This window comes from Talaromyces atroroseus (genome assembly GCF_001907595.1).
Source record: "Talaromyces atroroseus strain IBT 11181 chromosome Unknown scaffold_10, whole genome shotgun sequence".
Classification (NCBI taxonomy): Eukaryota; Fungi; Ascomycota; class Eurotiomycetes; order Eurotiales; family Trichocomaceae; genus Talaromyces; species Talaromyces atroroseus.
In genome coordinates this window covers 1242317-1266173 of record NW_017971442.1, presented here as the reverse complement: position 1 = coordinate 1266173, position 23857 = coordinate 1242317, and the positions used below count along the sequence as shown (strand labels likewise).

Below are 23857 nucleotides of genomic sequence, written 5' to 3'. Positions count from 1 at the left end.
TTCCCTGATATCTGTCGTCGTATCAATTCAATGGATTTCAAGAATACGTCGTTGCCTGAGGTTGGGGACGGGTGGGACCGCCCCTTGCTCAACGAAAGCTGTACTGGCGCGTTACGCTCTTTACACCGCGCGGCGTGCCACGGACAGCAAGGTGCGCGGTATCCGTACGGTAACGCTAGGCCCAAAGGGGCAACGGTGAAACAAAAACACCGTTTCTGCTCTTTTGACGGGCCCTGGCTGGCTCTTGCCCAATGCGCGCTAGTGGCCTTCCTGCTTCCGATGCGCTCTCTAAACAATTTCACTTCAAACTCCCTCCGCCAGCTTGAAATCCAGTCCCGTATACCCTTTTCCCTCCCATCCAGCGTTGCGTTTGTCTGTTGTGCAGCTTGCTGTCGCTGTCTACTCCTGCTACTGCTGTTGCTTCCGTTGCTGCGTCTACTGCTCTGCAACAATCAAGTGTGGTCCTGCGAATAATCTCATAGCCACCCCTCACCCCCCATCCATCACATACACACCATGTCCGCCAAATCCATTCTCGAAGCCGATGGCAAGGCCATCTTGAACTACCACCTCACTCGTGCTCCAGTCATCAAGCCCACGCCGCTCCCTCGTGCTTCTACTCACAACCCTCCTCCCAAGCTCGCCTCCCTGTACTTCCCTGAGGATGCCGACGTAAACGGTGTCCTTGACCAGGCTGAGGCCACATACCCATGGCTGCTGGCCAAAGACGCCAAGTTCGTCGCCAAGCCAGATCAATTGATCAAGCGTCGAGGCAAGAGCGGCCTGCTCGCCCTGAACAAGACCTGGGCCGAAGCCCGAGCTTGGATTGAAGCCCGCGCTGGCAAGGAAATCCAGGTCGAGACTGTCAAGGGTTATCTGCGACAATTCTTGGTTGAGCCATTTGTGCCTCATCCCCAGGAAACTGAATACTACGTCAACATCCACTCTGTGCGAGAGGTAAGTAAACAATGAAGAAAACAACAGAGATTTTCGGCATGCAAATGAAGAAATCTAAAGTGAAAAAAAAAAAAAAAAAAAGAACGACACGATGATCTGACATACCATCTTATTTCTGTTTAGGGCGACTGGATTCTCTTCACCCACGAGGGTGGTGTCGATGTCGGTGATGTCGACGCAAAGGCTGAGAAGCTTTTGATCCCTGTCAACCTCAAGAAATACCCCTCCAATGAAGAAATTGCAGCTACTCTACTGAAGAAGGTTCCCTCGGGTGTCCACAACGTCTTGGTTGATTTCATTTCTCGTCTGTACGCTGTCTACGTTGACTCCCAGTTCACCTACCTCGAGATCAACCCTCTCGTTGTCATCCCCAACGCCGACGCCACCTCCGCCGAGGTCCACTTCCTCGACTTGGCCGCTAAGCTCGACCAAACCGCCGAGTTCGAGTGCGGTACCAAATGGGCCATCGCTCGTAGCCCGTCTGCTTTGGGCCTGCCCGCCCCCAAGGGTGACGGCAAGGTCAACGTTGACGCTGGCCCGCCGATTGAATTCCCAGCTCCTTTCGGTCGTGAACTTAGCAAGGAGGAAAAGTTCATTTCCGACATGGACGCCAAGACTGGTGCTTCCTTGAAGCTGACTATCCTCAACTCCACTGGCCGTATCTGGACCTTGGTCGCTGGTGGTGGTGCCTCGGTTGTCTACGCAGACGCTATTGCGTCCGCTGGCTACGTGAGTGAGCTCGCCAACTACGGTGAATACTCTGGAGCTCCCACCGAGACACAGACTTTCAACTACGCCCGCACAGTCTTGGATCTCATGCTGCGCGCCCCTCAACACCCCGAAGGAAAGGTTCTCTTCATCGGCGGTGGTATTGCCAACTTCACCAACGTCGCCAGCACCTTCAAGGGTGTCATCCGCGCCCTGCGGGAGGTCGCCTCTACTCTCAACGAGCACAAGGTCCAGATCTGGGTTCGTCGTGCCGGTCCTAACTACCAGGAAGGTCTGAAGAACATCAAGGCCGTCGGTGAGGAATTGGGTCTCAACATGCACGTCTACGGACCCGAAATGCACGTCAGTGGTATTGTTCCTCTGGCCTTGAATGGCAAGAAGACCGATGTCAAGGAATTCGGATCTGCTTAAATATATTAGAGTAATTTGAGATCTATTTCCTTTGTTGCATGATCTTCTTAATGCCTCTTTTTTATCTTGCCCTCTTTCTTATTCTCTCTCTGTGGATGCGCCTCCTCTGGTTTTTTTTCTCGCCTTTTTCTTTATAATCGTATCATGTACTTGGTGTTTGCAATAATTTTCATGGGCATGGCATGGTTCATGATTGGATTTGATTCATGGTTTATGTGACAGGAGGGAGAGAGAACAGCGACGATGACATGACTCGGAATTCCAGAAATCCAACAAGCACGGAATAGTAATTTTCTACTAGAATTCACACAAAGGCAAAAAGTTGATTAGATAGAAAATCTACGGCAGAACTTGTTTGGGCCTGTTTCTGGTACATTTTTTCGTTGAACTGATATAGATTGCGTTCGATTGATTCGGGAGAGACGTCTTTATGCATAGTAACCTTATCCGGCAGGTTGGGAAACCATCCCAAGGTATGATTCTCTCTTAACCCTAACCGTTAGGGTCTCTGGGTAAGAACCCATCTTTTCCAGCATGCTTCCTAATTTTTTTCAGTATAGCGCATATAAACTGGTGAGATAAGACATCAAGCGCTTTTCTTGTCCCTGAACGTCGAAAGCGGACGGATGATGAATGAATCATCGACAGAAACGGCTGTGGCTGCGATCCAAGTCAAGGATTTCCGGTTATTTGCGATAAAAAGGTTGCACCAGGACTTTCATCCATAGTATGCAATGGCAATATGGCACATACTAGATAGAATACTACTACAAACTTACTTCATATCGGGGAACCAGATTGACGCGCGTCATCGTCGTGCATGCGGGTGGCTCCAGATGGCTGGCTCGCTCTCTGCCAGCTGCAATTCGCCTTTCTTACCAAATTTTTTTTCCTGTCTACTTCTCTTGTAAATGTTCTAATTCATGATTCGAATTTCTACTCAATCACATATTCTTTCTGACGTCGGCTTTTCTTCTGATGTGAGCTTCGGTCATGTCGGAGAAATAACGTCATGCAGCTGCAACCGCCTCTGCACCGGCTGCGCTCGCGCACCTGGATTCTCGTTATCGCGCCAATTCTCAGCCTGGGACTGCTCTGGTCATGGCTGCGCAGGCCAGATTCTCTCTTGCTCCAGCAATTCCTCGTTGCGGACTCAAATAACCTGCCACTAGCTGCTGCCAGTGACGACGGCCATGCTGCTTCGTCTGGTTCCGCTGCCGGCGACGGCGGCGGCAGCAGCATGATGAACAATCACAATGCCAACCTCCCCGGCATGGATGACATTCTGGTTATTCTCAAGACCGGCGTGACAGAAGCACTAGGCAAGGTGCCTGTCCATCTCGAAACAACATTTTCCTCCGTCCCCAACTTCGCCATCTTCTCCGACTATAAAGAAACGATTGCAGGCGTTGAGACGCACGATGTCCTGAGTCGAATCAATGAACATGTAAAACGCAACATTCCAGAATTCGAACTGTACAATCGCATACATGCGCAGGGCCGCGAGGCTCTGACCCCGGCAGACTATGGCGATGACTCCAACGGACCATTCGGAAGACAGAACAATCCTGGTTGGAAACTGGATAAATGGAAATTCCTGCCTATGATCCCCGCCGCGCTGGAACTGAAACCAGATGCGAAGTGGTTTGTCTTCATGGAGGCCGACTCGTATTTCTTATGGCCTAACCTTGTCGCCTGGTTGTCGCAGCTGGACCCCCAGCGAGACTGGTATTTGGGGTTCCCCATGCAAATTGGAGATATTATATTTGCCTATGGTGGCGCTGGGTTTGTGATTTCGAATCCCGTCATGCAGAAAGTATCGGAGTATCTGGCTACCAATGCAGCGGAGCTTGATGAGTTCACTGCTTCGCAATGGGCGGGTGATTGTGTGTTGGGTAAAGTTTTTGCTGATGCTGGCGTTGGGCTTAATTGGTCCTGGCCGACATTGCAGAATGATAAGCCCTGGGAGTTAGACCACTTTGCGAGTATCTATGATAAACGAGCCTGGTGCTATCCTCTGGTGTCCTATCATCACATGCAGCCGGACGACATTCGCGAGATGTGGGAGTTTGATAGAGATTGGTTCAAGCTGGTGTGTAATTTCCTTCGTCCTTCTAATTTTCCCAGCCCCATCTTGATTTATATCTCCTTCCACATACTAACAAAGCATGTGTAGGACGACCCCACAACAAAGTTACTACTATATAGCGACGCATTCCGTCGTATGATTCTTCCCGATATCCTATCCCTTCGCATTGGATGGGACAATGGCGCCAAAGACGAGGTCGCCAACGAGGAAAGATCACCAAAACTCGGATTGACACTGGAAGGCTGTGGTCAGCGTTGTGCTGATGACGAGAACTGTCTTCAATACCGCTACCACGAAGACGATGGGAGTTGCTTCACCTCATCAGCCGCTATGAGAGGCATAGCAGCTCCCAGGACTGTGAAATCGAACTGGATGATTGATCGGATTTTCGATAAAATGAAGACATATGGACAGAGGTGTACGAAAGCAGAGTTTGTGTTGTGATGTTACTCTTCTTTTTCTGTTCTGTGTCTAGGGCTGTTTAATGATTTATGACATGATGAACAGGGAATATGACTAGTTTATTTAATAGGTAGGACGATGTCGTGCAAGACATGTTAGATAGTCATTTTCAATGTCCCGGAGTATATTGGCTTGATTTCAAGGGCATATGGAATGTTTTTATTTAGGTGTCTTACATTGATAGCAGCAAACATGACGCTGCTGGCAAACGCAAACTCTAAGAATTCTAACTCGGTACAAAATGCAGCACGGGCTTGCGGTGATGATACCCATGTGGGGACGAGCCCTAACATTTCTCAATTAGGAAGGTAACTTGGAAAATGATTCTTTTTACATGCCCTTGACAATTAACAATCCGTAAATCTGCTCTAAGTATTGACAAACTCTAATTGACATCTGACCATAACATAGGCCTTCGCAAAAGTATCTGATTCTGTCGTATGTTTCCTTTCCCTTCTTTACTGCCCTTTGTATGAACCGTCCCTCTTGTTCACCGCTCCCCTCTCCCCTAGTTTGTTCTTGCTGGCGATGGACGTGGGCCCTAGGAGGTCTAGCATATCTTGGTAGTCGAGACAAGCTTCAAGGTCACTGCCAGAGATTGCGATATGCTGGGAGTAGGTTCGTCTCCTCCACTGAGGGTCAATATCCGTGTCAGAGTCGGATGGGCCCGATAAAGCCGAATGGAATCCCTCGCGGTACTCTGCAGATTTATACGCAAGCCTCGGTAGCCGTCTGGTCAAGGTCTGCGTTGAGACATTTGCAGCTGGTTCAATGACTACTGATGCATGTTGTGCACGACGCTCCGCCACCCCTCATTCGGCTCTGCCTCAAAGATGTAGGCTCTGCGTAGAAGATCATCAGGTATTCTTTCGTAGGTAACCATCCCTTGACTTCGCAGTGATGCAAGATAGTCTGCAAGCCTCTCTGAAAATGTAAAATAAGCGGTGTGTCTGTTGGGATTTGGGTGAAAACCCCTGGAATTTCAGTCCTGATATGTACCGCGATAGATTAGTCGGCCTGGACTGTTTAGATAAATTAGTATCTTTTTTACTGTTCCTCTGCAGATTATGCCTGTCGAACTAGAAACAGATACATACTTGCCGCCTTCGGGTACTGGGAAGTAGACGGTGGATGACTTGCAATATAGCGATCTCCGATTTCACTGGCTCAAAATTTCAGCTGCATTCTAAACGTAAGTTTATTAGGATACTGACTAGAATGTAGGTCTAGTTGGCGCCCTAGTTTGTGCCCCAAATGTAAGCCCAGAAATAGAGTCGGGCGTAGACCCAGGTACATCCTGGAAAGATGTCTTCCCTCACGAGGGAACGGGAACATCTGGGATTCTTTCGATGGAGAACTGAGATTGCTTGAAGTCAATGCCTCGATCTTGTATTTTCTAGTTGAAGAAGTTTAGAGGAGAAGATGCCTTTCCAGCGTAGTTATTTACTAGCTATGTTTCACTTATATAACTAGCGTATGCTTAGTATACAAGATGCACAGTTTGGTCATAAAGAATACATGAAACTGTTTGTAGAATTTCTTTGATCAGCGATATGTATGTGTCGTTTTTACAGTCTTAGTTGCTGTACAGAAACTGCGGGATACATGTTCTTTGGAGCATTGTGAATGTCTTGATTTCTCTTTCCCTGTTGTTTAGGACTTAGGGCTAGTGCCTGGCTGAGCGCACATGGTGTGATCATCTGCTCCGATAATCTGGTTAGAATAACCTAAGTATCATTGTTATAGGTGAATAGTAAGATGAGTATAGAAAATTGTCTTTATTCTCTTTGATCCTTCCTTGCATCAACTGAGAACCCCAGACATGTTTTACGCAGTTCCCCCAGAAGGCCTCATGTGTAATCCCAAATGAATGCCATGTCGCAACTAGGTAGGGTTCTTCTAATTGAATCTTGGAGTTTGCAGGTAAAGGTCACTATACTAATATTTATTACAACGGCCACTGCCAAAATGTTGCAGCGTTGTCTTCGCTTTTTATTTGAGAGTAACGGTCTAGGATGAGCTCCTCACTAGGTGGCAGCCTGAGTTATAGATTTCCCCTAATACTTTCGAAAGGAAGATCAAAAATTTCATAGGAAAATCCTCCATATTCGTTGACGCATCACTTATAATATTCTCTTACCCCAAGCAGCATAATATGGTTTATCAATCCCTATATCATTGGCCTCATGTACAATCTGCGGTCGTATCTCATCAAGATTCGCTGGAGTTATAGGCCAATCTTTCAGATCTGGTATTATCGTTAGTGAGAAGGACTTGCAAAAGTCGAGAAACAACAGACAACAGACCCTCTAGTTTTGGTTTCAGTGTATCCACCATCTTGACCAAGTTATGAACTCCATCATTAGCCAATTCATTAGTTGACGCACCCTTGCCCAGCTTCGCGACAACTTTCCTGCTTTGAATATCCGATAATCTGCCCGAGTTGACTAAGAGTGGCTTGATCCGAACCCCGGCGTTGGTATCTTGGCCTCTATGTTTCAGCATGTGTGCCATAGACTTGAACAATTTTGCACTGGGTTTGTCATCATCCACAATATCTCCAGTTAACAATGTGCTATCGACGAGTTGTATCCACCCCCCGGGTTTTACAAGATTGATGAGTCGGTCTACAGCCATCTCTGCCTCTGCAGGATCGGCCAGTCCAGCAACACAGAAGCGCATATGGACTATATCGAAGGAACTCTGCCAAGACGCTGGCCAAGAATCTTTATAAGATTGTATGAATAGTGTCATATTGTCTGGCATTACGAATGAGTTTGATGGAAATGATGCAATATCCGTTCCAACGAGAGTTGAGGACGAATCAACTTCTTTCGACAGGTCATACAACCAATAACCGTCCGCGGTACCGCAGTCAAGTATTCGGAGACGAGGTGTTTTGAGATCAATTGGAGCTAGCACAAGCCCGCCCAGTGCTGCCTTGGAGACATTATGCTGTGCACGGAGGCGTGATGCAGCTGCAACCGTCCGATCACCAGGATATACATCCTTGGATATTTTTGGCCGCTTAGAAAGTTGAACAGGAACTATAAAGCGCTTTGGAGTACCAGCAAGTTCAAGCTTTTCAAGCAAATCAGTTAGATCCTTTATATCTGAGAATAATGACTCTTAAATCACATACCTTATATTGACCCATGACTGATGCAACGACTTTAAACAATTCTAGATGCGTGAAGCTCTTGCCAATAAAAGCCCGTGAGCCCTGACTGAAGGTCAAGTCGGCCTTGTCCATGCATGTCCGGCGAGCTTTCCAGTCATCAATATCCTCCCCATCAGCCCTCATCCATCGTTCTGGTTTGAAAATGTGGGGCTCATCTCCAAATGCTGCACAGACACGAATAGATGGGCTACTCATAGCGATATCGTAGCCCACTGGGATAAATCGTCCATCCGGAAGGGTAGCACCATTAGGGCCTACTTTACGCTCAATAGCGATATCGCCACCATGATGTAGTCGGTACCCTTCTCTAATCACCCCTTCTAGATATGGCATATTGGCAGTGTCATCTAATGAGACGGGGAAGCTTTTGGTGTTCCGTACAATTTCCTCGTAGAGACGATTCTGTTCTTGTGGATGCTGCGCTAGCCATGATAGCACGCTGTCGAGCACACGCGACGGGCTCAGAGATCCAGCCAATGAGTTTGTAGCACAGTAGAGGCGGATTTGTGTGTCATCTACTACCTCTGGATATCGGGACTTTGCATCTACAAAATGTTGCAATAGTGTTCGTTTGGGTACTTCATCAGGCGTGGGCTTTTCTAGTTCCTGTTGGATTCGCTGAACAGCGAAACGAAAGAAGGGCGATTCTTTATGTGACTTAAATGCCAACACTATCGGATTCGTCCGCAGCACATAGTCTAGCGCTGGCCATTAGGTAAGCTGTCAGATGTGAGCTTGATGACAGTCAATATTACGCGTTTCTGGGAATATGAGATAAGTACCACTCGAACGTAGGCGACATGCTTAACCTGGTTCGCGATTAAGTCATACATATCTTTAGCATTGTCGAGAAACCCAATGGTGATCCAAACGTGATGTTCATGATTGTATCGTAAGCAACTAGTTGGGAGGTTAACACTATTGCTTTCCGGTAAATACCGACATGCTTAGGAAGGAAGCTCACAAAAATGACACCATTCTGTAACATTGATGACGCTTTTATTTTCACTCTTCTCATCAAAGATACCCGTCAGTTCGTTAATCATGTCGTCGATAGCCGGTTCGTAAAGCTTCAAACTTGACAATGAATAGGCACCCTGTATAGGACGGCGGTAGGCGGCATGTTTTTGTTCATTTCGGATTCCAACAATCGAAGTTGGCTTGCCTGGTTGCATGAACGGAATAACAGAATCAGTCTTCTCGAGACGATCTTTGAATCCAAGGACCACTGGGATAGCAGCAGGATCATTGATGAAGACTGTTCTGGGCCCTACTCGAACCACATCTCCGTACTTCTTGTGAATAACCTCATGATACGTGACACCGCCGGGTCGTTCACTGTATTTCCAAGCCAGGTAGCATCGCCATGCATTCGTGTATCTAGCTATTAATGGTCCCGGAATGCCACGCAGCACGCTGTGCTTGATTTCAACGTATGTAATCCGAGCAATGATAGAGATGATAATTAATAATATGATGTGCTGCAGCAATGAGAGCTCAGGAAACTGTTCCGTGATCATGTTGGGCTAAAAACTTCTGCTGAATATAATCCGGGTGTAAAGGGACCTTTAGTATAATACAAAACGACGATCGATATATGCAGGAAAGGCTTTTGTGGGCCGGTCTCGAGATTTACATGCTGCCTCCCTGGGACTTGTAATGAAGCGTCCTATGTCTCTGTTGTTGGTATCAGTCCGTCATCTATACTTTGATACGGTATTGGAAGTTCCAACTTCAGATTACAGAACGAGAAAGGATCAAACCTACCCCTCATTTCTTCAACATGTAAGCTGACATGCATCGGATATAATTACTGCATTATCTATGTTACGGTACTTCCAACTTGTGGGGCATTAATCGCAGGCTTTGGTGTTTATCGTGGCGGTGTATTGAGACGGTAACACATATATCATATAGAAGTCTATGTAATACGTTCGTTATACATCTCCAAACTACTAAAACATCAGGGTTACCGGGAACAATAGTAATAAAGAACTCCTAACAAGCAAATCGCAGTAGTAGCACCGATTCTATTCATTGTCAAGAATGAGTCTCTCCGTCGTTGATCTTCAATAGTTTCTCCCCGCTTGAAGTTTGCTTTGGACACCAATTTCTTCTGTCCCTTATGGTCACCGTACGGAGGGAAACGGAACGCGAGGGATCTATGAAGCCAGCCAGGAGAGACCATGACTGTCCGAAAATGCGTGAAGCTTTCAAACCCATATCTACCGTGGTAGTAACCATGACCACTACCCCCAACACCGCCAAAAGGGGCGTTAGGAAAGCCCGCGTGCAGGATCACTTCGTTAACGGTGACGCCACCACTGTTTGTATTTTGGAGTACTATTGCGTTTTGTTAGTGGACATGTAATGAGGTGGAAGTCCTCGGTGGTGGATAACGCAACTCTCTTCAATCTCCTGATTGTCTTTGCTGTAAATATACATCGCGAGTGGGTTATCCTTTCTTCAGAATGTCAACGCTTTGCCTGGTTGATTGTATTTACCTACGTATGTAGCCATTCGATACGTACTGATTGATCACATTATAGGCACTGCGATAGTCACTTTTTAAAACGGGGCATATAGGACCGAATATCTCTTCTCTCAACAGTATGTCTATATTTATGTTAGCAGATGCTCGCTTGTTTAGGTAGGACATAGGGCATTTACCATCCATATCAACGTCTAGTACCACAGTCGGCTCCATTCGCCGTGATTCAAGATCCCCCCTTCCACCGCAAGCGATAATCCCCTTCGTATTGCGTAGAAGGTTGGCAAGCCTATCGAAATGCTGGCTATTCACAATTGCTGTATCAATTGTTTCTTGGCCATTCAAGAATTGGAGAAACCAGTATTTCAGGCGCCGAGAAAACTCATAATACACAGATGGATCGACAAAGACGTGATTGACTGATAAACATATTTGCCCGGCGTTAAGGAATTTGGAAAACGCTATACATTTTGCTGCGAGATCAAGGTCTGCGGACTTGCACACGATGGCCGGAGATTGTCCTCCTAATTCCAAAGTTGCCGGAGTCAAATGCCTCGCAGCCGACGCACCAATAATACGACCAACAGTTGCAGAGCCTGTAAAAAAGATGTGATTGAAGCGGAATTCTAGGAGCTGCGTCATCTCTGCTACACCGCCACAAACTAGTTCAATGGCGCTGTTGTCGAGGTAGGCTGATACCAAACTTTTGAGAAGGTTCATGCAAGCCGGAGTGAGTTCAGATGGTTTCAGAATTGCGCAGCAACCAGCTGTTATAGCTGCAATAAGCGGTTGCAGGACAAGAAGCAGAGGAAAATTCCATGCACCTATAATAAGCACTACGCCCAGGGGCTCTTTGCGTATCCTTGCAAGACCGAGTTTTCTCGCTACATAACTGTTTCCAAGTGGCTCATCTGCCGTCCATTGATCAATATGATCCAGATGGGTTAAAATATCCTTCCGAGCTCCGGCCAAGTCAGTTATCAGTGACTCCATATTTGATCTATTTAGATCTTGTTCCATTGCTGCCATGATCTCCTTCTCGTTGTCCTCGATCATCCACCACAACTGCTTGAGCTGCCATTTCCTCCACGCTAGGTCTTTTGTCTTCCGTGACTTGAAAGTGCTGACAAGCTTAGTGTAGAGATGATTTATCTCCCCAGCATTGACATACCGCGTTTCATCCACGGACATAATGGTATTTCTTTAGATTCGGGCAGTTTATGTCTGCGTACGATATTGGTCGCTGTCACTTTTTTTGTCCAATATCGAAGGTATGTGTGGGTGCTCCAATTATTCCTAAGTCTCGTGCGACGTGGAATTTGTTTCTTTTTGTTGTTCGTGTCTTTTCAGATTCCTATGCAAATAAATTAGTATTTTCAATACTCAGAAGTACTATACCCGTTATGTGAGGCCTTGTATATACGGTGATTGTACCCAGTAATATTTCACTACCTAAATACCGCTAATGCAACTAGCCTTCCCCGGATGTGGGGGATGCCCTAACTTTATTGCAACTTCTTGGCTCAGATGCTATCATGAAATCGGCATGGCCCTAATGAATCGGCTAAAACCTCTAATTCGATTGCTTTTTTCATATCTTACAAATAGAGTTCATCTCAATGCCGCACTATATTATGCTGGCTGGTCATTATAGTCCTTGGCGACTGGTTTATATCTCGTGTTAGGCTTTGGAACAACCTGAATCCTACACTGAAACCATATGAGGATTTTAGCCATGGCGTTAATCCTCCTCACCTTGTCCTGAGGCCTCGTATAGCTCATGTTCTAGGCTCGCTATCATGTAACACTTCAATGTAACTTCTTGATTGTGATATTTTGGGCTCTTGCTTTTAAGTGACACGTTTGAATACGCCGAGAGAACAGCGTTTCCTTGTTCAATAGGCTCTATCAATTGTGGACTTTCGTTAGCCCCAGAAGAAACAACCAAGATGTCTACCAACGCTGACCCTACTACTTTTTCCGATAAATCACCGTTTATTAACGTAAGCGGCGTTGTCAATTTTCGTGATCTGGGCGGTTACTCATGTCTCACTCCTCTCACCCCTGTCTCAAATGGTTCACCGGTGATAGCGTCAAAGGGATCCCCCTCATCATACATTCGCCCCGGCTTCTTGTTCCGTTCAGCACAGCCTTCACAAATTACCGAGACTGGTATCGAAGTTCTGACGCACAAGCTTAATATCGGAGCTATATTTGACTTTCGGTCACAGACAGAAATCCAGCTTGTTGCGACTCGATATCCAGATTCCCTGCTCGAAATACCATTTACTAGCCGATACGCTGTTCCAGTGTTCGAACATTGCGACTTTTCTCCGGTCTCGCTGTCTAAGAAGTATGGGGCTCCGTCAAACGCTCCTCCTACAGAAGCCGAGCACGGTAGCTTCGTCCAGGCTTATGAAGATATCGCCCGCAGTGCAGCGGAAAATGGAAGTTTTCGCAGCATAACAGATCATATTCTGCGATATCCCGACATGCCAATTCTTTTTCATTGTACGGTTGGCAAAGACAGAACTGGTGTGTTTGCAGCATTGTTGTTGAAGCTGTGTGGAGTGTCTGATGAAGTAGTTATTCAAGACTACGCACTCACTACTCAAGGCCTAGGTGCATGGCGCGAACACCTGATTCAGCGCCTGCTGCAAAGGAATGATGTTGCTACCCGTGAGGATGCCGAGTTCATACTCGCTAGCCGACCAGAGACTATGAAGTCATTCTTGGCAGATGTGGTGGAAACCAAATTTGGAGGAGCTCGCAACTATTTTACTCTGCTGTGCGGATTGACCGAGGACGATGTCAATAACTTGATCTCCCTTGTAGTTATTCATAATACAAATTAGAGGCATTTTGAACATATCATATAATCATCGCCATGAGTTCAATATATTGTTCTTTGAAATTAGAAAGGAGACTTTATAACTAGTTTAAAAGAGAACGTTCTGAATGACCAATGTTATATCACAGCTCAAGAGATATTCGAGCAAGTAGCTTTCGGATCGCCATGTTCTCCTCCAGGTCCTGTTTCTCAAGGCAATGAATCATGTTAAATGCTTCTTCTTTCAATTTGTTGACAACACCACGAGTGTAGTTGAAAGAATCTGTCCCTTCCATATAGGAAAGAGCATAGCGTTTGAGGTCATCTTCACGTGGTTTTTGTTTCAAGATGTTAATGAGCTGTCTATTCCCTGGATTTTTTCGTATGCTGTGGATGATAGGAAAAGAGAATTTCCCTTCAGTTAGATCTTCACACAATCCTTTATTGTCGGTATATGCTGTAGATTGTAAATTCAGGTAGTCATCGCAAATCTGAAATATAATTCCAAGCAGGCGGACAAGAGGTACAAAGTCCACTTCAACTGTTGTTTCAACTTGCATTAGCTGGACAGCAAGGCAGAACAGACCACCCGTCTTGTTCGCTACCATATCGAGATATTCCTCTTCTGTAGGACACATGAGAGAATCTCTCCAGAATAGTTCCATTCCCTGACCGCGATGAAGATCGATCAATGAGTTGACATAGATATCGATAGCCTGTGGATTATTCAGTTGCTGAATTTCTCGAAGGGCTGTGAAGTAAATGTAATTGCCGGAGTTCATTGTCTGAGCTGTGCCAAATATGCTATGCGCCACAGGCTGTCCTCGTCGAAGCAACGACTGGTCTTGAATGTCATCAATCAGAAGTGAGGCAGTATGTAGCATACTTATGACGTTTTCAATAACTGTCAAGCTCTTCTCAGGGACTTTAAGCCATTTGTTGAAGGCTTGGATCAGTTGAGACCGTATGTTTTTACCCGGTAGGCTCTCGAGATAATCGAAAGGTCCTAAGAGGATTTGTTCTTGATCAGCCGTCCATTCACTACGCTGATAATAACCATTTGCAGTTCCGTTTGTATGGATTATGGTTGAGCTGTCGTTCTCGATGCCGCCATTCTTGACTGGTTCTTCGTCATGACTGCCGTTGCCATTTGTTTGCAAGGAGTGTTGAACCACATCGCTATGTGTATGGTTAGGCAAAGCTGAATGTTCATTTACTCCAATTTTATACACTCCGTTAGCATTATGATTAGAGATATTGTCTCTAGTCAGATCTGCTGCTCGTTTCAAGGCAGCCAGAACATATGCTTCTGCCAAAACTTCCGATTTATACGTGACCTTCTCAATCCAAAGCCAGCCAGAAGCAAATTCTGCGGTTGAATCTAGGAGAACTGAGCAGCCGCTACTGATTGCTTTCTCAATTTCCTGACGTAACGAAGGATCTATAGCATGGTAGTCCATCACGTATGTGAGAATAAGAACTACGTACGCAGTCTCTTCTTTTGGGGCTCGTTCTCCCCATGAACCATCAGGCTTCTGATTTCTGACGACAACAGAAGCTATTTCCTGTAACATTACAGCCAGGTCATTATTTATCATTTTCTGTAGTGAAGATGATGACTCAAAGCTATTTTGAAGAGTACACAGCTGCATGATTGCTTGTGTCATGAGCATCCAGGAATAATAAGGAGATAAATTCTGCCTAGAAGTCAGTCTAACAGAAACATTTTTGATGGGTCATTATATCTGCTTACCCATTTATCCTGGACATCCAAGTCAGAGTCTGTAAATTTCTTGTACAAGAATGCTGTCGCTTTCTCAATTTGAGAGGTATAAACAGATGGATCCGGAGTATAGAGCAAAGCAAGAAGAACGTTACAATTTGCCGAAAAGCTAGGGTTACGCTCTTGTGAATATGTCTTGAAATGGTGATCTTCTTCAAACTCGTTCAGCATGGCTTCAACGGAAACTGATTGATTTAACAGATTGAGTACCAACGCTGTGGTGGCAGTATCATCGGCGTCAGCTGTGACCAATGGCGTGAATCCCACTACTCCCTTCTCGGCGGTAAATGTGTTGTGTAAATATGATCGAATCTTCTGAACAGCAGGTTCTATTTCCGCATTGAATACGTATCCCACCTTGAGTAGAGTTGCCAATGGCCATGTACATTCGAAGATCGTCGAGGGAAACGCGCTTGGCACACCTCCTGATCCTTGTCCAGATGAAGATGAAATGGCATTTTTTAAATAGTTTTCGCACTCATCGTCCCATTGCAATGCATGCATCAAAAATGCAGCCGTGGAAGACGGTGATGCCATGAATGAACCATTAGCCTTGTGATGTCCGACTTTATCAAAGTCAATGACACCTATGAATGCTTCGAGAGAATGCAACGCTGATAATTTTATCGGAAGATAGAGGTGCTCGGCTTTGAACTTGGACAATTTCTGCTTCTCGATCTCCAATAGGCGCTCCCGTGCAGGAAACGAGAAGGTAATGCCCTCTTCCTCAAGGTATCTTAACAGTGCTGGGACCAAGATTTCAAATCCAACGTGGAGCGTGCTTTCAACGTTCCAACCGTTCAGAAGGTTTCCAAGAAATACTCGAGCTCGATCAATGCGGTCTGTAAGATCCCGTTGCGAGACCGATATGATCTGGTAGGGATTGTCCAAATGCTTTTTCAGTGCCAGCAATGATGCTCCGGTGTTTAGAATTCCGTCTATTTCAGAGGCATACGTTGCCCAGCCACCATCCTCCAGCTGGTGGAAGAGGATATACTCGAAGCATTCTGGAAAGAGCCACATCTTTTGATCGTTTTCTGTCTTGCTAACCATGGAAACCCATGCCGTATCGTATACAGCTGGGCTCATGAATCCGAGCCCATGCACGTCTTCAATTCGCTCTCCAAGGCGCTGCACTAAAGCCAGCGCTGATTCTCGTAGAGAAAATGAATACATCATCGTAGACCAATCTACAGCTCAAGGCAAAACTTATTGTTCGAGTATTCAACAATGAATGCCCACGCTGATCGGGAACCCACGACCTTGTAAAAGCAGTAAAAATCACATACAAGATTTACTAAATACACATTTTTACATCAGAACAGTCTATGCTTTTCCTGGACGGATAGTTACTAGCCGAATAAGTCCGATAACCGCTCAACTTTATCATTGATATACAAAATTTACATACTGCTGGAGACTTGGGTATCTCTAGACTAGTCGTATTTATCATACTTACTCAGATGAACTTAAAATATAAGAGACAATACTCCTAGTATTAAGGCAGAGAATATTACTTCTCTGTTATAATACGCTTGGTCCGATAAGTAAGACAAGCAACAAAGTTGGAGCAGGGCTATGTTGCAGTGGATTAGAAAGGATGGGCCCAGTTGATAAAGTACTAGGGCTTACAGGTGAAGAAAAGTAAACCTTGAAGGTATACATGATTTTTATACAGTATAGATTACACACTAGTCCACTAATTTCTTAGATGCATGCATGTAATCCCCCTCATAACTAATCCTGCAGCCAGATCCCTGAAGCAACTCTGCGTATTTCCCCACACCTTATCTAGCATTTTCAAGGGTCAACTAGTTGTCAGCGTTTACGGGGTTAGCTCCGGGGACTAAATGTCTGACTGGTTGTGATTTCTTATTCAGTACGAAGACGTTCTAGAGAAAACATTTGTCTGGTCTAAGTCGTATTTACTTGTTCTGTTGATGTGCAACTTATGCTAGTCGAAATTTCGTGAGGGGTGTCTTTCTCATACGTTGTGGGAACTGTGACACAGCTACAGCAAGTACCTAAGACAACAGTGGCCCCAACAAAGAGTGTAAATACCCAAACCGCAGGTCTATAGATTTTCAACCAAATCCATGTTTTCATTTTGGCCTTTACATGTTGATGCTCTCGTGATCACCATGGCTCCGAGAATTAGTCTATCTACAATCTCCCTGACACAGGCAGCAGCCTTGTTGTCTGCGTTGGTACATTCTATTCTTTCTATATTTCTCGAATTATACTAAGCTCTGATATAGGCTGTTGCGTATACAGTCGCTGCTGTTGTGTATAGAATTTACTTCCATCCACTATCTAAATACCCCGGTCCCAAGCTCGCCGCAGCTACTCGTCTGTGGTGGATGAAGCAGCAGCTCGGTGGTCGTTTCCCGTTCATTGTCCATGAACTGCATCTTAAATATGGTGAGATCGTACGTATTGCACCAAGCGAGCTTTCCTTCACGAGCGCAGATGCATGGAAGGAAATTTACGGCTTCCGTAATGGACTCCCTGAGAATCGCAAGGACCCCGGTGAAAATACAGACGCCGACAAGTCACATCCTACCATCATCAATGCCGATCGTAAGACACACGGAAACTTACGCAAGTTACTCTCCAACGCGTTCTCGGACAAGGTGCTGAAGGGACAAGAACCCGTGCTATTGCACTATATCGATCTCCTGGTCAGTCGTTTGCATGAGGTGGCTGATAAAGAGGAACCTGCGGACATTGTTCGATGGTTTAATGTAAGGTACTCCCTTTGCCGAACTTAACTAGGTGCAATTTGAAATTAATGAGGATGAATGTAGTATGTAACTTTCGATATCATTGGTCACCTGGCATTCTACGAGCCTTTTGACTGCCTCAAGAACACCGATTATCACCCCTGGATGTCCATGATTTTTAATGCTATTGTTTACGTGCACTATATCCGCACTTTGCAAAGGTTTGTCGACGTCAGATCAATAATCCTAGCCATCATGCCGAAGAGAATTGTCGAACGTCGCAAATGGCACATTGGCCTCGTTGAAGAAAAAGTCAAACGACGCAAAACACGTCATCCAGATTACATTGATTTCATGAGTCACCTACTTCAGGCAGAGGAGAGTGGCCACCTAACATTACCAGACCTGGTAGCTAATGCCAATTTGATGGTCATTGCAGGCAGCGAGACGACAGCTACAATCCTTTCGGGAACTATCTACTACTTGTGTACACATCCGCGTGTGATGGAGAAGCTCCTGGAAGAAGTTCGCACGTCATTCAATGCTAGCGACGAGATAAATATTGCGCGAATTAGTCAACTCAAGTACATAAATGCTGTTATTGATGAGTCCTTCCGCCTCTATCCGCCAGCAGCAGGTAGTCATCCGCGCATTACGCCACCAGAGGGCGCATTTATTCTTGGCCAATGGCTTCCGGGTAATGTATGAATGCTTTATTTTGATTATAATGAGTTTATTCGTCCTTTTTGTTGCGATTTCAAAGTTCTAATAATCAAGTATAGACGTCCATGGGTATGGCACAATATGCTGTCTTCCGTTCTCCATACAACTTTAAAGATCCTGAGCGCTACCTACCTGAACGATGGCTAGACAAGGAAGGGCCATATGCAAACGATCGTCGAGAGGCCCTACAGCCATTCTCATTTGGACCTCGCAATTGTATTGGTCGAAAGTACGTTTCTACTTAACTCAGCCAAAGAGGAAATGCTGATCAATTGTTGTTTAGCCTGGCCAATATCGAGATGAGACTCATCCTTGCTAAAATGCTTTGGCATTTCGACTTTTTGTTGGCCCCTGAATGCGCCAACTGGCCTAAAGATCAGTATATCTATACATCATGGGAGAAGATCCCACTCAAGGTCCGCATAACAACGAGGTCTATAAAGGCTTGATTAGCTGGTGGGATATAGTTGGTGCGACAGGTCTGCTAGAGGCCTTGGGATTAATAATCAATGATGACTGGTATTTCTTTTGTCATCATGTATACGGATTCCGTCCTTTAAGCCTTTAATAAAGCTGTTTACTAGCATGCAAAGATAGTAAGCCAACTAAAGAAAATCAACGAGTCACTCGTATTGCCCTCCAACTATCCCCGCACTTCACATGCACGGTAATATCTAAGTACCTGCCACGTCAGCGAGAAGGCTGAGGCTCAAGCAGCGCGATGTAACTCTCCGCGATGCATGAATGCAAATCTAGAACGCACTTCAATTATGGCTTGAAATTAGGTTTGGCGGGTCTAGATCCTTGTACAAATACCTGGGCGGTATCTGTAATACCGGTACCGAAATTTGAGGCGTGTCTTTTTAAATTATATAGGTCACAAGACCATGGTCTAATTTTCGAGATGAGAATATCACTATCTGAGGAAAGACTGTTTACAATGTCCGCAGCTATTGCCACCATTGCGACAGTTTTCATATCCTTCGTCAGTCTAAGCATCTGGAAGGTTTACCTGAAGCCGTTCTTCTTCAGCGCACTACGAAGTTTGCCTGAGCCGGAGGTAAGCAAGGGCTTTATGTAAGAGAAAAGATTTTGAGCAGAAGCTAAATTCTTCTAGGGGGGTAAACTCTTTAGCGGCCATGCCAAGCTTCTTCCCAATGAGCGTTCTGGGATGCCTCTCCAGGAGTGGATCAATGAGGTACCCAACAATGGTCTCATTCGGTATCGAATGTGGTTCAACAAAGAGGTTGTATTTGTGACGAGCCCAAAGGCACTTTCAGAAGTGCTGGTACTAAAGAACTACGATTTCTCGAAGCCGTACAAACTAAGACAGGGGCTGGGAAGAATACTTGGGGTAGGGTTGATTATCGCAGAGGGCGAAGAACATAAAGTATGATTTCTTCTTGTGCTTCCACCTTTTCGAATAGAAATAAAGAACCGAGCTAACTGGAGTATACAGAAACAACGCAAAATGTTGATGCCAGCTTTTTCGCACCGACACGTCAAGGATTTATACCCGATATTCTGGGAGAAGGCCGCCCTCTTAGCTAAGGAGCTCGAACGCGAGATTAAGCGCGATCCTGAAGAATCAAGCAAAGTGTTTGATGTTGCTGATTGGCTTGCTCGTACAACACTGGACATCTTGGGAGCAGCAGGATTTGGGAGGGAATTCGACACGTTACATCATCCAGATAATGAAATAGTCACCGCCTATCAAAATGTATTCGAGCTAAAGCCACCAAAGGGGATATTTGGGATCCTCATTTTCATTGCTCGCCAACAGATCATGAATCTTCTGAATATAAAGCGCAATGATAGCATCGCTGCTGCTACAGAAGTTCTGACTGGCGTTGCTCGCAGATTGATTGAAGATAAAAAATCTGAGAAGGAGCACCATCATAGTGAAGACGCCTCAAATGGTGAATCAGACAGGGACATTATATCCGTCGCTCTTGACTCTGGCAGTTTCACTGATACAATGCTCGAAAACCATCTTCTGACATTCCTTGCCGCTGGGCACGAGACCACCGCGACATCAATGACATGGGCGATGTATGCTTTATGTCTGTATCCAACTGTGCAAAAAAGGCTCCGAGAGGAAGTACGAGCCAGACTGCCCTTTGGAGCAAATGCTAGTGCAGAAATGCTATTAGTCACGGCAGAGTTGGTAGATAGTCTACCATATCTACATGCTGTTTGTAACGAGGTCTTCCGCATTTACCCACCAGCTGGGCTGACAAGAAGGGTATCTGTAAAGGATACAACTATTGCAGAGCAGCACATTCCAAAGGGGACAGTGGTTGTGATCTCACCGCGTGCAATTAACGTTTCGAAACAACTCTGGGGAGATGATGCAACGGTGTTCAATCCTGATCGATGGATGGGATCCCTCCAAGCTAATAGCGGCGGTGGTTTGACAAACTTCTCGTTCATGACTTTTTTGCATGGTAAGTTAGGTTACTGCATACTATTCTTTCCATCTTGAGATTATGGCTAGCAATCATATCCGTCTCAAATCTAACATCCATTCAAGGACCTCGTTCGTGCATCGGTCAAGGCTTTGCCCGTGGAGAGTTTGCGTGTTTACTGGCTGCTTTGGTGGGAACATTTGAAATGGAGTTGGAGGACAAGGATTCTGATATTGTCATTGAGACAGGGCTCACTTCCAGGCCTCAGGGAGGATTAAGACTACGGCTACGACCGGTTTAATATGATCTCAATTTTAGGCAAGTGTTACCTAGATAAAGCAAATAGAATTGATTTCATTGCATTACCACACAACTTGTGCAACTTCCATTTCATCGGAAAGAAAATGCATTCCGACAGTATGAAAGTTATGGAGGCTGTCGAGATGTAGACTCTATACCAAAGAGATAGCTCCTGGTAAACTAACAATTCAGCCTAGTGGCTTATGAGGGTTCAGGTTGATCATAACATCCTTTCCAAAATCCTGCAACCCAATTCGCAGCCAATCCGGAAGTGCTCGAATGATTGGAGAAATGCATGCGGAAGAGGGCATCATCATATTCTGCGCCCGTCCGCTTCGTAAAATCTTCACCACAGCTGAACCAACATCTGCAGGTTTCAGGGGTTGAATTGATGACGGTAGCTGAATGCCTGTGAACATCTTGGTGTTTACCGCTGATGGTGCCACGCATGATACGCGCACCGCAGGGGCTTTATACACATGGCGTAACTCTGTCTGGAGTCCCTCATAAATAGCTAGGGCAGCCGCTTTAGTGGCCGCGTAGTCTACCACGCCTGCTGTTGCCAGATACCCTGTTTGAGAGGCGAGTATCACAAAATGGCCATGATTATGAGATGCAAGAGACGGGACAAACGCTTTCACCGTCCACAAAAGCCCTAGGCTATTTACTCCGAACGTTCTAATTATCTCAGAGAAGGAAATCAGAATACCAATGTTGCAGCAATACGATAATATGTTGAACAAGTCTTTCTGCTTACAGTTCAATGTCCCGTTTGGTGGCTTGAAGCAACGATTTTCCGCGGCATATTCCTGCGTTTGCTACAACGCATGTAGGCTCTCCAATTTGCCTAGTTGAGAGTTGTCAAAACTGGACATGTGAGATAAGACACTACAGGTAGGAGAACAAACCGCCTAATAGATGCAGCAACAGCAAGAACATCGTCTTGGTTGGTCAGATCACATCGATAATAGTGCAAGTGTTTGGCTTTAGAAATGTTAGCCACGAGCAAAGCCTCTCTACTTATGCTTAAACAGTGGAATAATTTCTCACGAGCATCATAAGTCAATGGCAATACATCAAGCACAACTACCTGGGTCCCTTCCGAGGCTAGTTGTTGCGCACATGCTGCCCCTATTCCATTTGATCCGCCTGTCACAAGGACGATTTCCTTGTTCCAGTCAAATGAGGCGGCAACGCCGTTGTTCATTGCTCGGTGGCTTAAATATCGGTTCAACTTATATAGTATCCATGGCAGCCCTACCCAGCAGCCAAGTCTCCAGGATGCTAGTAGTCGATGTGCATACTCTTGCCAAATCATGCTCAAATCAGGTGCCATAATAGCCGTCTCTCCCAGGCGTTACCTAGTAAACAAATCGAATACAATATATACTTAAGATCTCAGGTGGGTGACGATTGGGCTTAAATAGCGACTCCAGATACTGCGTTACGCCTGGTTGACAGCAAGTGGTAAGTTACGTGTATTCACACCGGAGAAATAATACCGTATCGTACCCAGCTCATACGTTTCAGGTATCCGCATGAATACTCCCTAGGAGGCATGTGTGGTAAAATCCTGTATTTTGTGTTCAATACGCTGGATATAGAGACTCAAAGAACATCCGAATATGGATAGTACCTACCTAGGTAAATGACGACTACACTATTTGATTTAGTCCATGGCATGCAATTACTTAGTTAGAATTTAAAATATGAAACCTAGATATTCTCCCTTCCAATTTTTTCTCTTCTTTACCACTTTGCTCAATTGCTTTTCTACTGTAAATGCAATCTCAGCATGGATCTTCGGGCCGAATTTTACTCCATTTTCTGGAAGCGTCAGAAATATCAAGCCAACATTGCAAAAGATCTTCCGCCAGAACCATTGAATCTGATTCTCGAATATCTCTCTACTCCTGATCAAATATGCCTTGCATAAACCTGCAAAGAACTATACAAGTTGTATCTTTTATTTCGATCAGCTCGGGGTCTACAATTTTTGCTCCTTTTCCAAACCTAAAAACGGCCAGCACGAAGCCCAAGAATCGAGACGAAAAACATATCAGGGTTACCAGCACAAAATGTGCTGCTCTGTCAACTTGAGGACAGCCGTTGGAAATACTGTGATCGATGCTGGAAACTTCATAGGCTTCGGCATGGTCTGATTCTTGGCATATGTGTCTACCGTGCAAGCCGGAACGTGGAATGGTTTAAATGTGTCCTTGTGTGGCTCTGACATATTGGGAAGCGGTGGGCTTGGTACGGTGCGGGCCAATTTTCCAACAATTCATGTATAATTGCAATTTCAAGGGTCATCCAGCTACAGAAGTCTCTATCGTTAGTAGAGTTTCCTGGGACCTAACGGGTCAGAGACTGATGGTGAAAAATAAATATACATTCGAGCTGCTATTAGTCGGTCAAAGATCCCCGGTGTGGAAAAAGTTGTTGTTTTAGGGACCACAACTCTATTGAGTTCACTCGAGAATATCAAAGCTTGGCTCCGATGGTTCTTCGATGAAACTGGTTCAAGTTTTTATAGATGGCGTGATATCCATTCACTCGATGTATCTTTGTCTCGCTCTGACACAGTCATTAAAGAATGCAAGATAGATGGCAGATGGTGCTTTCTCGAGATAATTATCGAGCGCAACCTTGGAAAATTCTCTACTGAATCGCCTTGGAAGCACAACAGTGTGAGCAACAGACTACCACAGCCATGGGCTGTAGTCAGAACTGGAGGATAAGGCAGTTTGAATGACGATTTCAGAGGTGA

At 45.4% G+C, this 23857-nt stretch overlaps 9 protein-coding genes across 9 annotated transcripts; 5 read left to right on the top strand and 4 right to left on the bottom strand.

Annotated features, from left to right (window-relative positions):
* Positions 1-516: 516 nt before the first annotated feature.
* On the top strand, positions 517-2097 carry UA08_07236 (putative ATP-citrate synthase subunit 2; the record flags this gene model as incomplete). The annotated part of the gene is made up of 2 exons (XM_020262155.1): positions 517-957; positions 1081-2097. The coding sequence occupies 2 exons, from the start codon at positions 517-519 to the stop codon at positions 2095-2097; spliced, it is 1458 nt and encodes a 485-aa protein (XP_020117853.1).
* Positions 2098-3109: 1012 nt separating this feature from the next.
* UA08_07235 (hypothetical protein) lies at positions 3110-4630 on the top strand (the record flags this gene model as incomplete). Its single annotated transcript, XM_020262154.1, has 2 exons — positions 3110-4189; positions 4274-4630. The coding sequence occupies 2 exons, from the start codon at positions 3110-3112 to the stop codon at positions 4628-4630; spliced, it is 1437 nt and encodes a 478-aa protein (XP_020117854.1).
* A 2229-nt stretch (positions 4631-6859) lies between these two features.
* Positions 6860-9349, bottom strand: UA08_07234 (hypothetical protein; the record flags this gene model as incomplete). Its single annotated transcript, XM_020262153.1, has 4 exons — positions 6860-7729; positions 7791-8374; positions 8661-8729; positions 8794-9349. The coding sequence occupies 4 exons, from the start codon at positions 9347-9349 to the stop codon at positions 6860-6862; spliced, it is 2079 nt and encodes a 692-aa protein (XP_020117855.1).
* A 333-nt stretch (positions 9350-9682) lies between these two features.
* UA08_07233 (hypothetical protein) lies at positions 9683-11511 on the bottom strand (the record flags this gene model as incomplete). The annotated part of the gene is made up of 5 exons (XM_020262152.1): positions 9683-9750; positions 10059-10172; positions 10338-10445; positions 10500-11443; positions 11492-11511. The coding sequence occupies 5 exons, from the start codon at positions 11509-11511 to the stop codon at positions 9683-9685; spliced, it is 1254 nt and encodes a 417-aa protein (XP_020117856.1).
* Positions 11512-12269: 758 nt separating this feature from the next.
* UA08_07232 (hypothetical protein) lies at positions 12270-13175 on the top strand (the record flags this gene model as incomplete). Its single annotated transcript, XM_020262151.1, has 1 exon — positions 12270-13175. One exon carries the CDS (start codon positions 12270-12272, stop codon positions 13173-13175), a length of 906 nt encoding a protein of 301 aa, XP_020117849.1.
* A 118-nt stretch (positions 13176-13293) lies between these two features.
* On the bottom strand, positions 13294-16112 carry UA08_07231 (hypothetical protein; the record flags this gene model as incomplete). The annotated part of the gene is made up of 3 exons (XM_020262150.1): positions 13294-14591; positions 14639-14708; positions 14904-16112. 3 exons carry the CDS (start codon positions 16110-16112, stop codon positions 13294-13296), a joined length of 2577 nt encoding a protein of 858 aa, XP_020117850.1.
* A 962-nt stretch (positions 16113-17074) lies between these two features.
* Positions 17075-18828, top strand: UA08_07230 (hypothetical protein; the record flags this gene model as incomplete). Its single annotated transcript, XM_020262149.1, has 5 exons — positions 17075-17140; positions 17192-17677; positions 17741-18358; positions 18439-18608; positions 18663-18828. The coding sequence occupies 5 exons, from the start codon at positions 17075-17077 to the stop codon at positions 18826-18828; spliced, it is 1506 nt and encodes a 501-aa protein (XP_020117851.1).
* A 491-nt stretch (positions 18829-19319) lies between these two features.
* UA08_07229 (hypothetical protein) lies at positions 19320-21088 on the top strand (the record flags this gene model as incomplete). The annotated part of the gene is made up of 4 exons (XM_020262148.1): positions 19320-19439; positions 19497-19769; positions 19839-20826; positions 20913-21088. The coding sequence occupies 4 exons, from the start codon at positions 19320-19322 to the stop codon at positions 21086-21088; spliced, it is 1557 nt and encodes a 518-aa protein (XP_020117852.1).
* Positions 21089-21275: 187 nt separating this feature from the next.
* On the bottom strand, positions 21276-22294 carry UA08_07228 (hypothetical protein; the record flags this gene model as incomplete). Its single annotated transcript, XM_020262146.1, has 4 exons — positions 21276-21747; positions 21845-21934; positions 21996-22071; positions 22138-22294. 4 exons carry the CDS (start codon positions 22292-22294, stop codon positions 21276-21278), a joined length of 795 nt encoding a protein of 264 aa, XP_020117581.1.
* Between the last annotated feature and the right edge of the window lie 1563 nt (positions 22295-23857).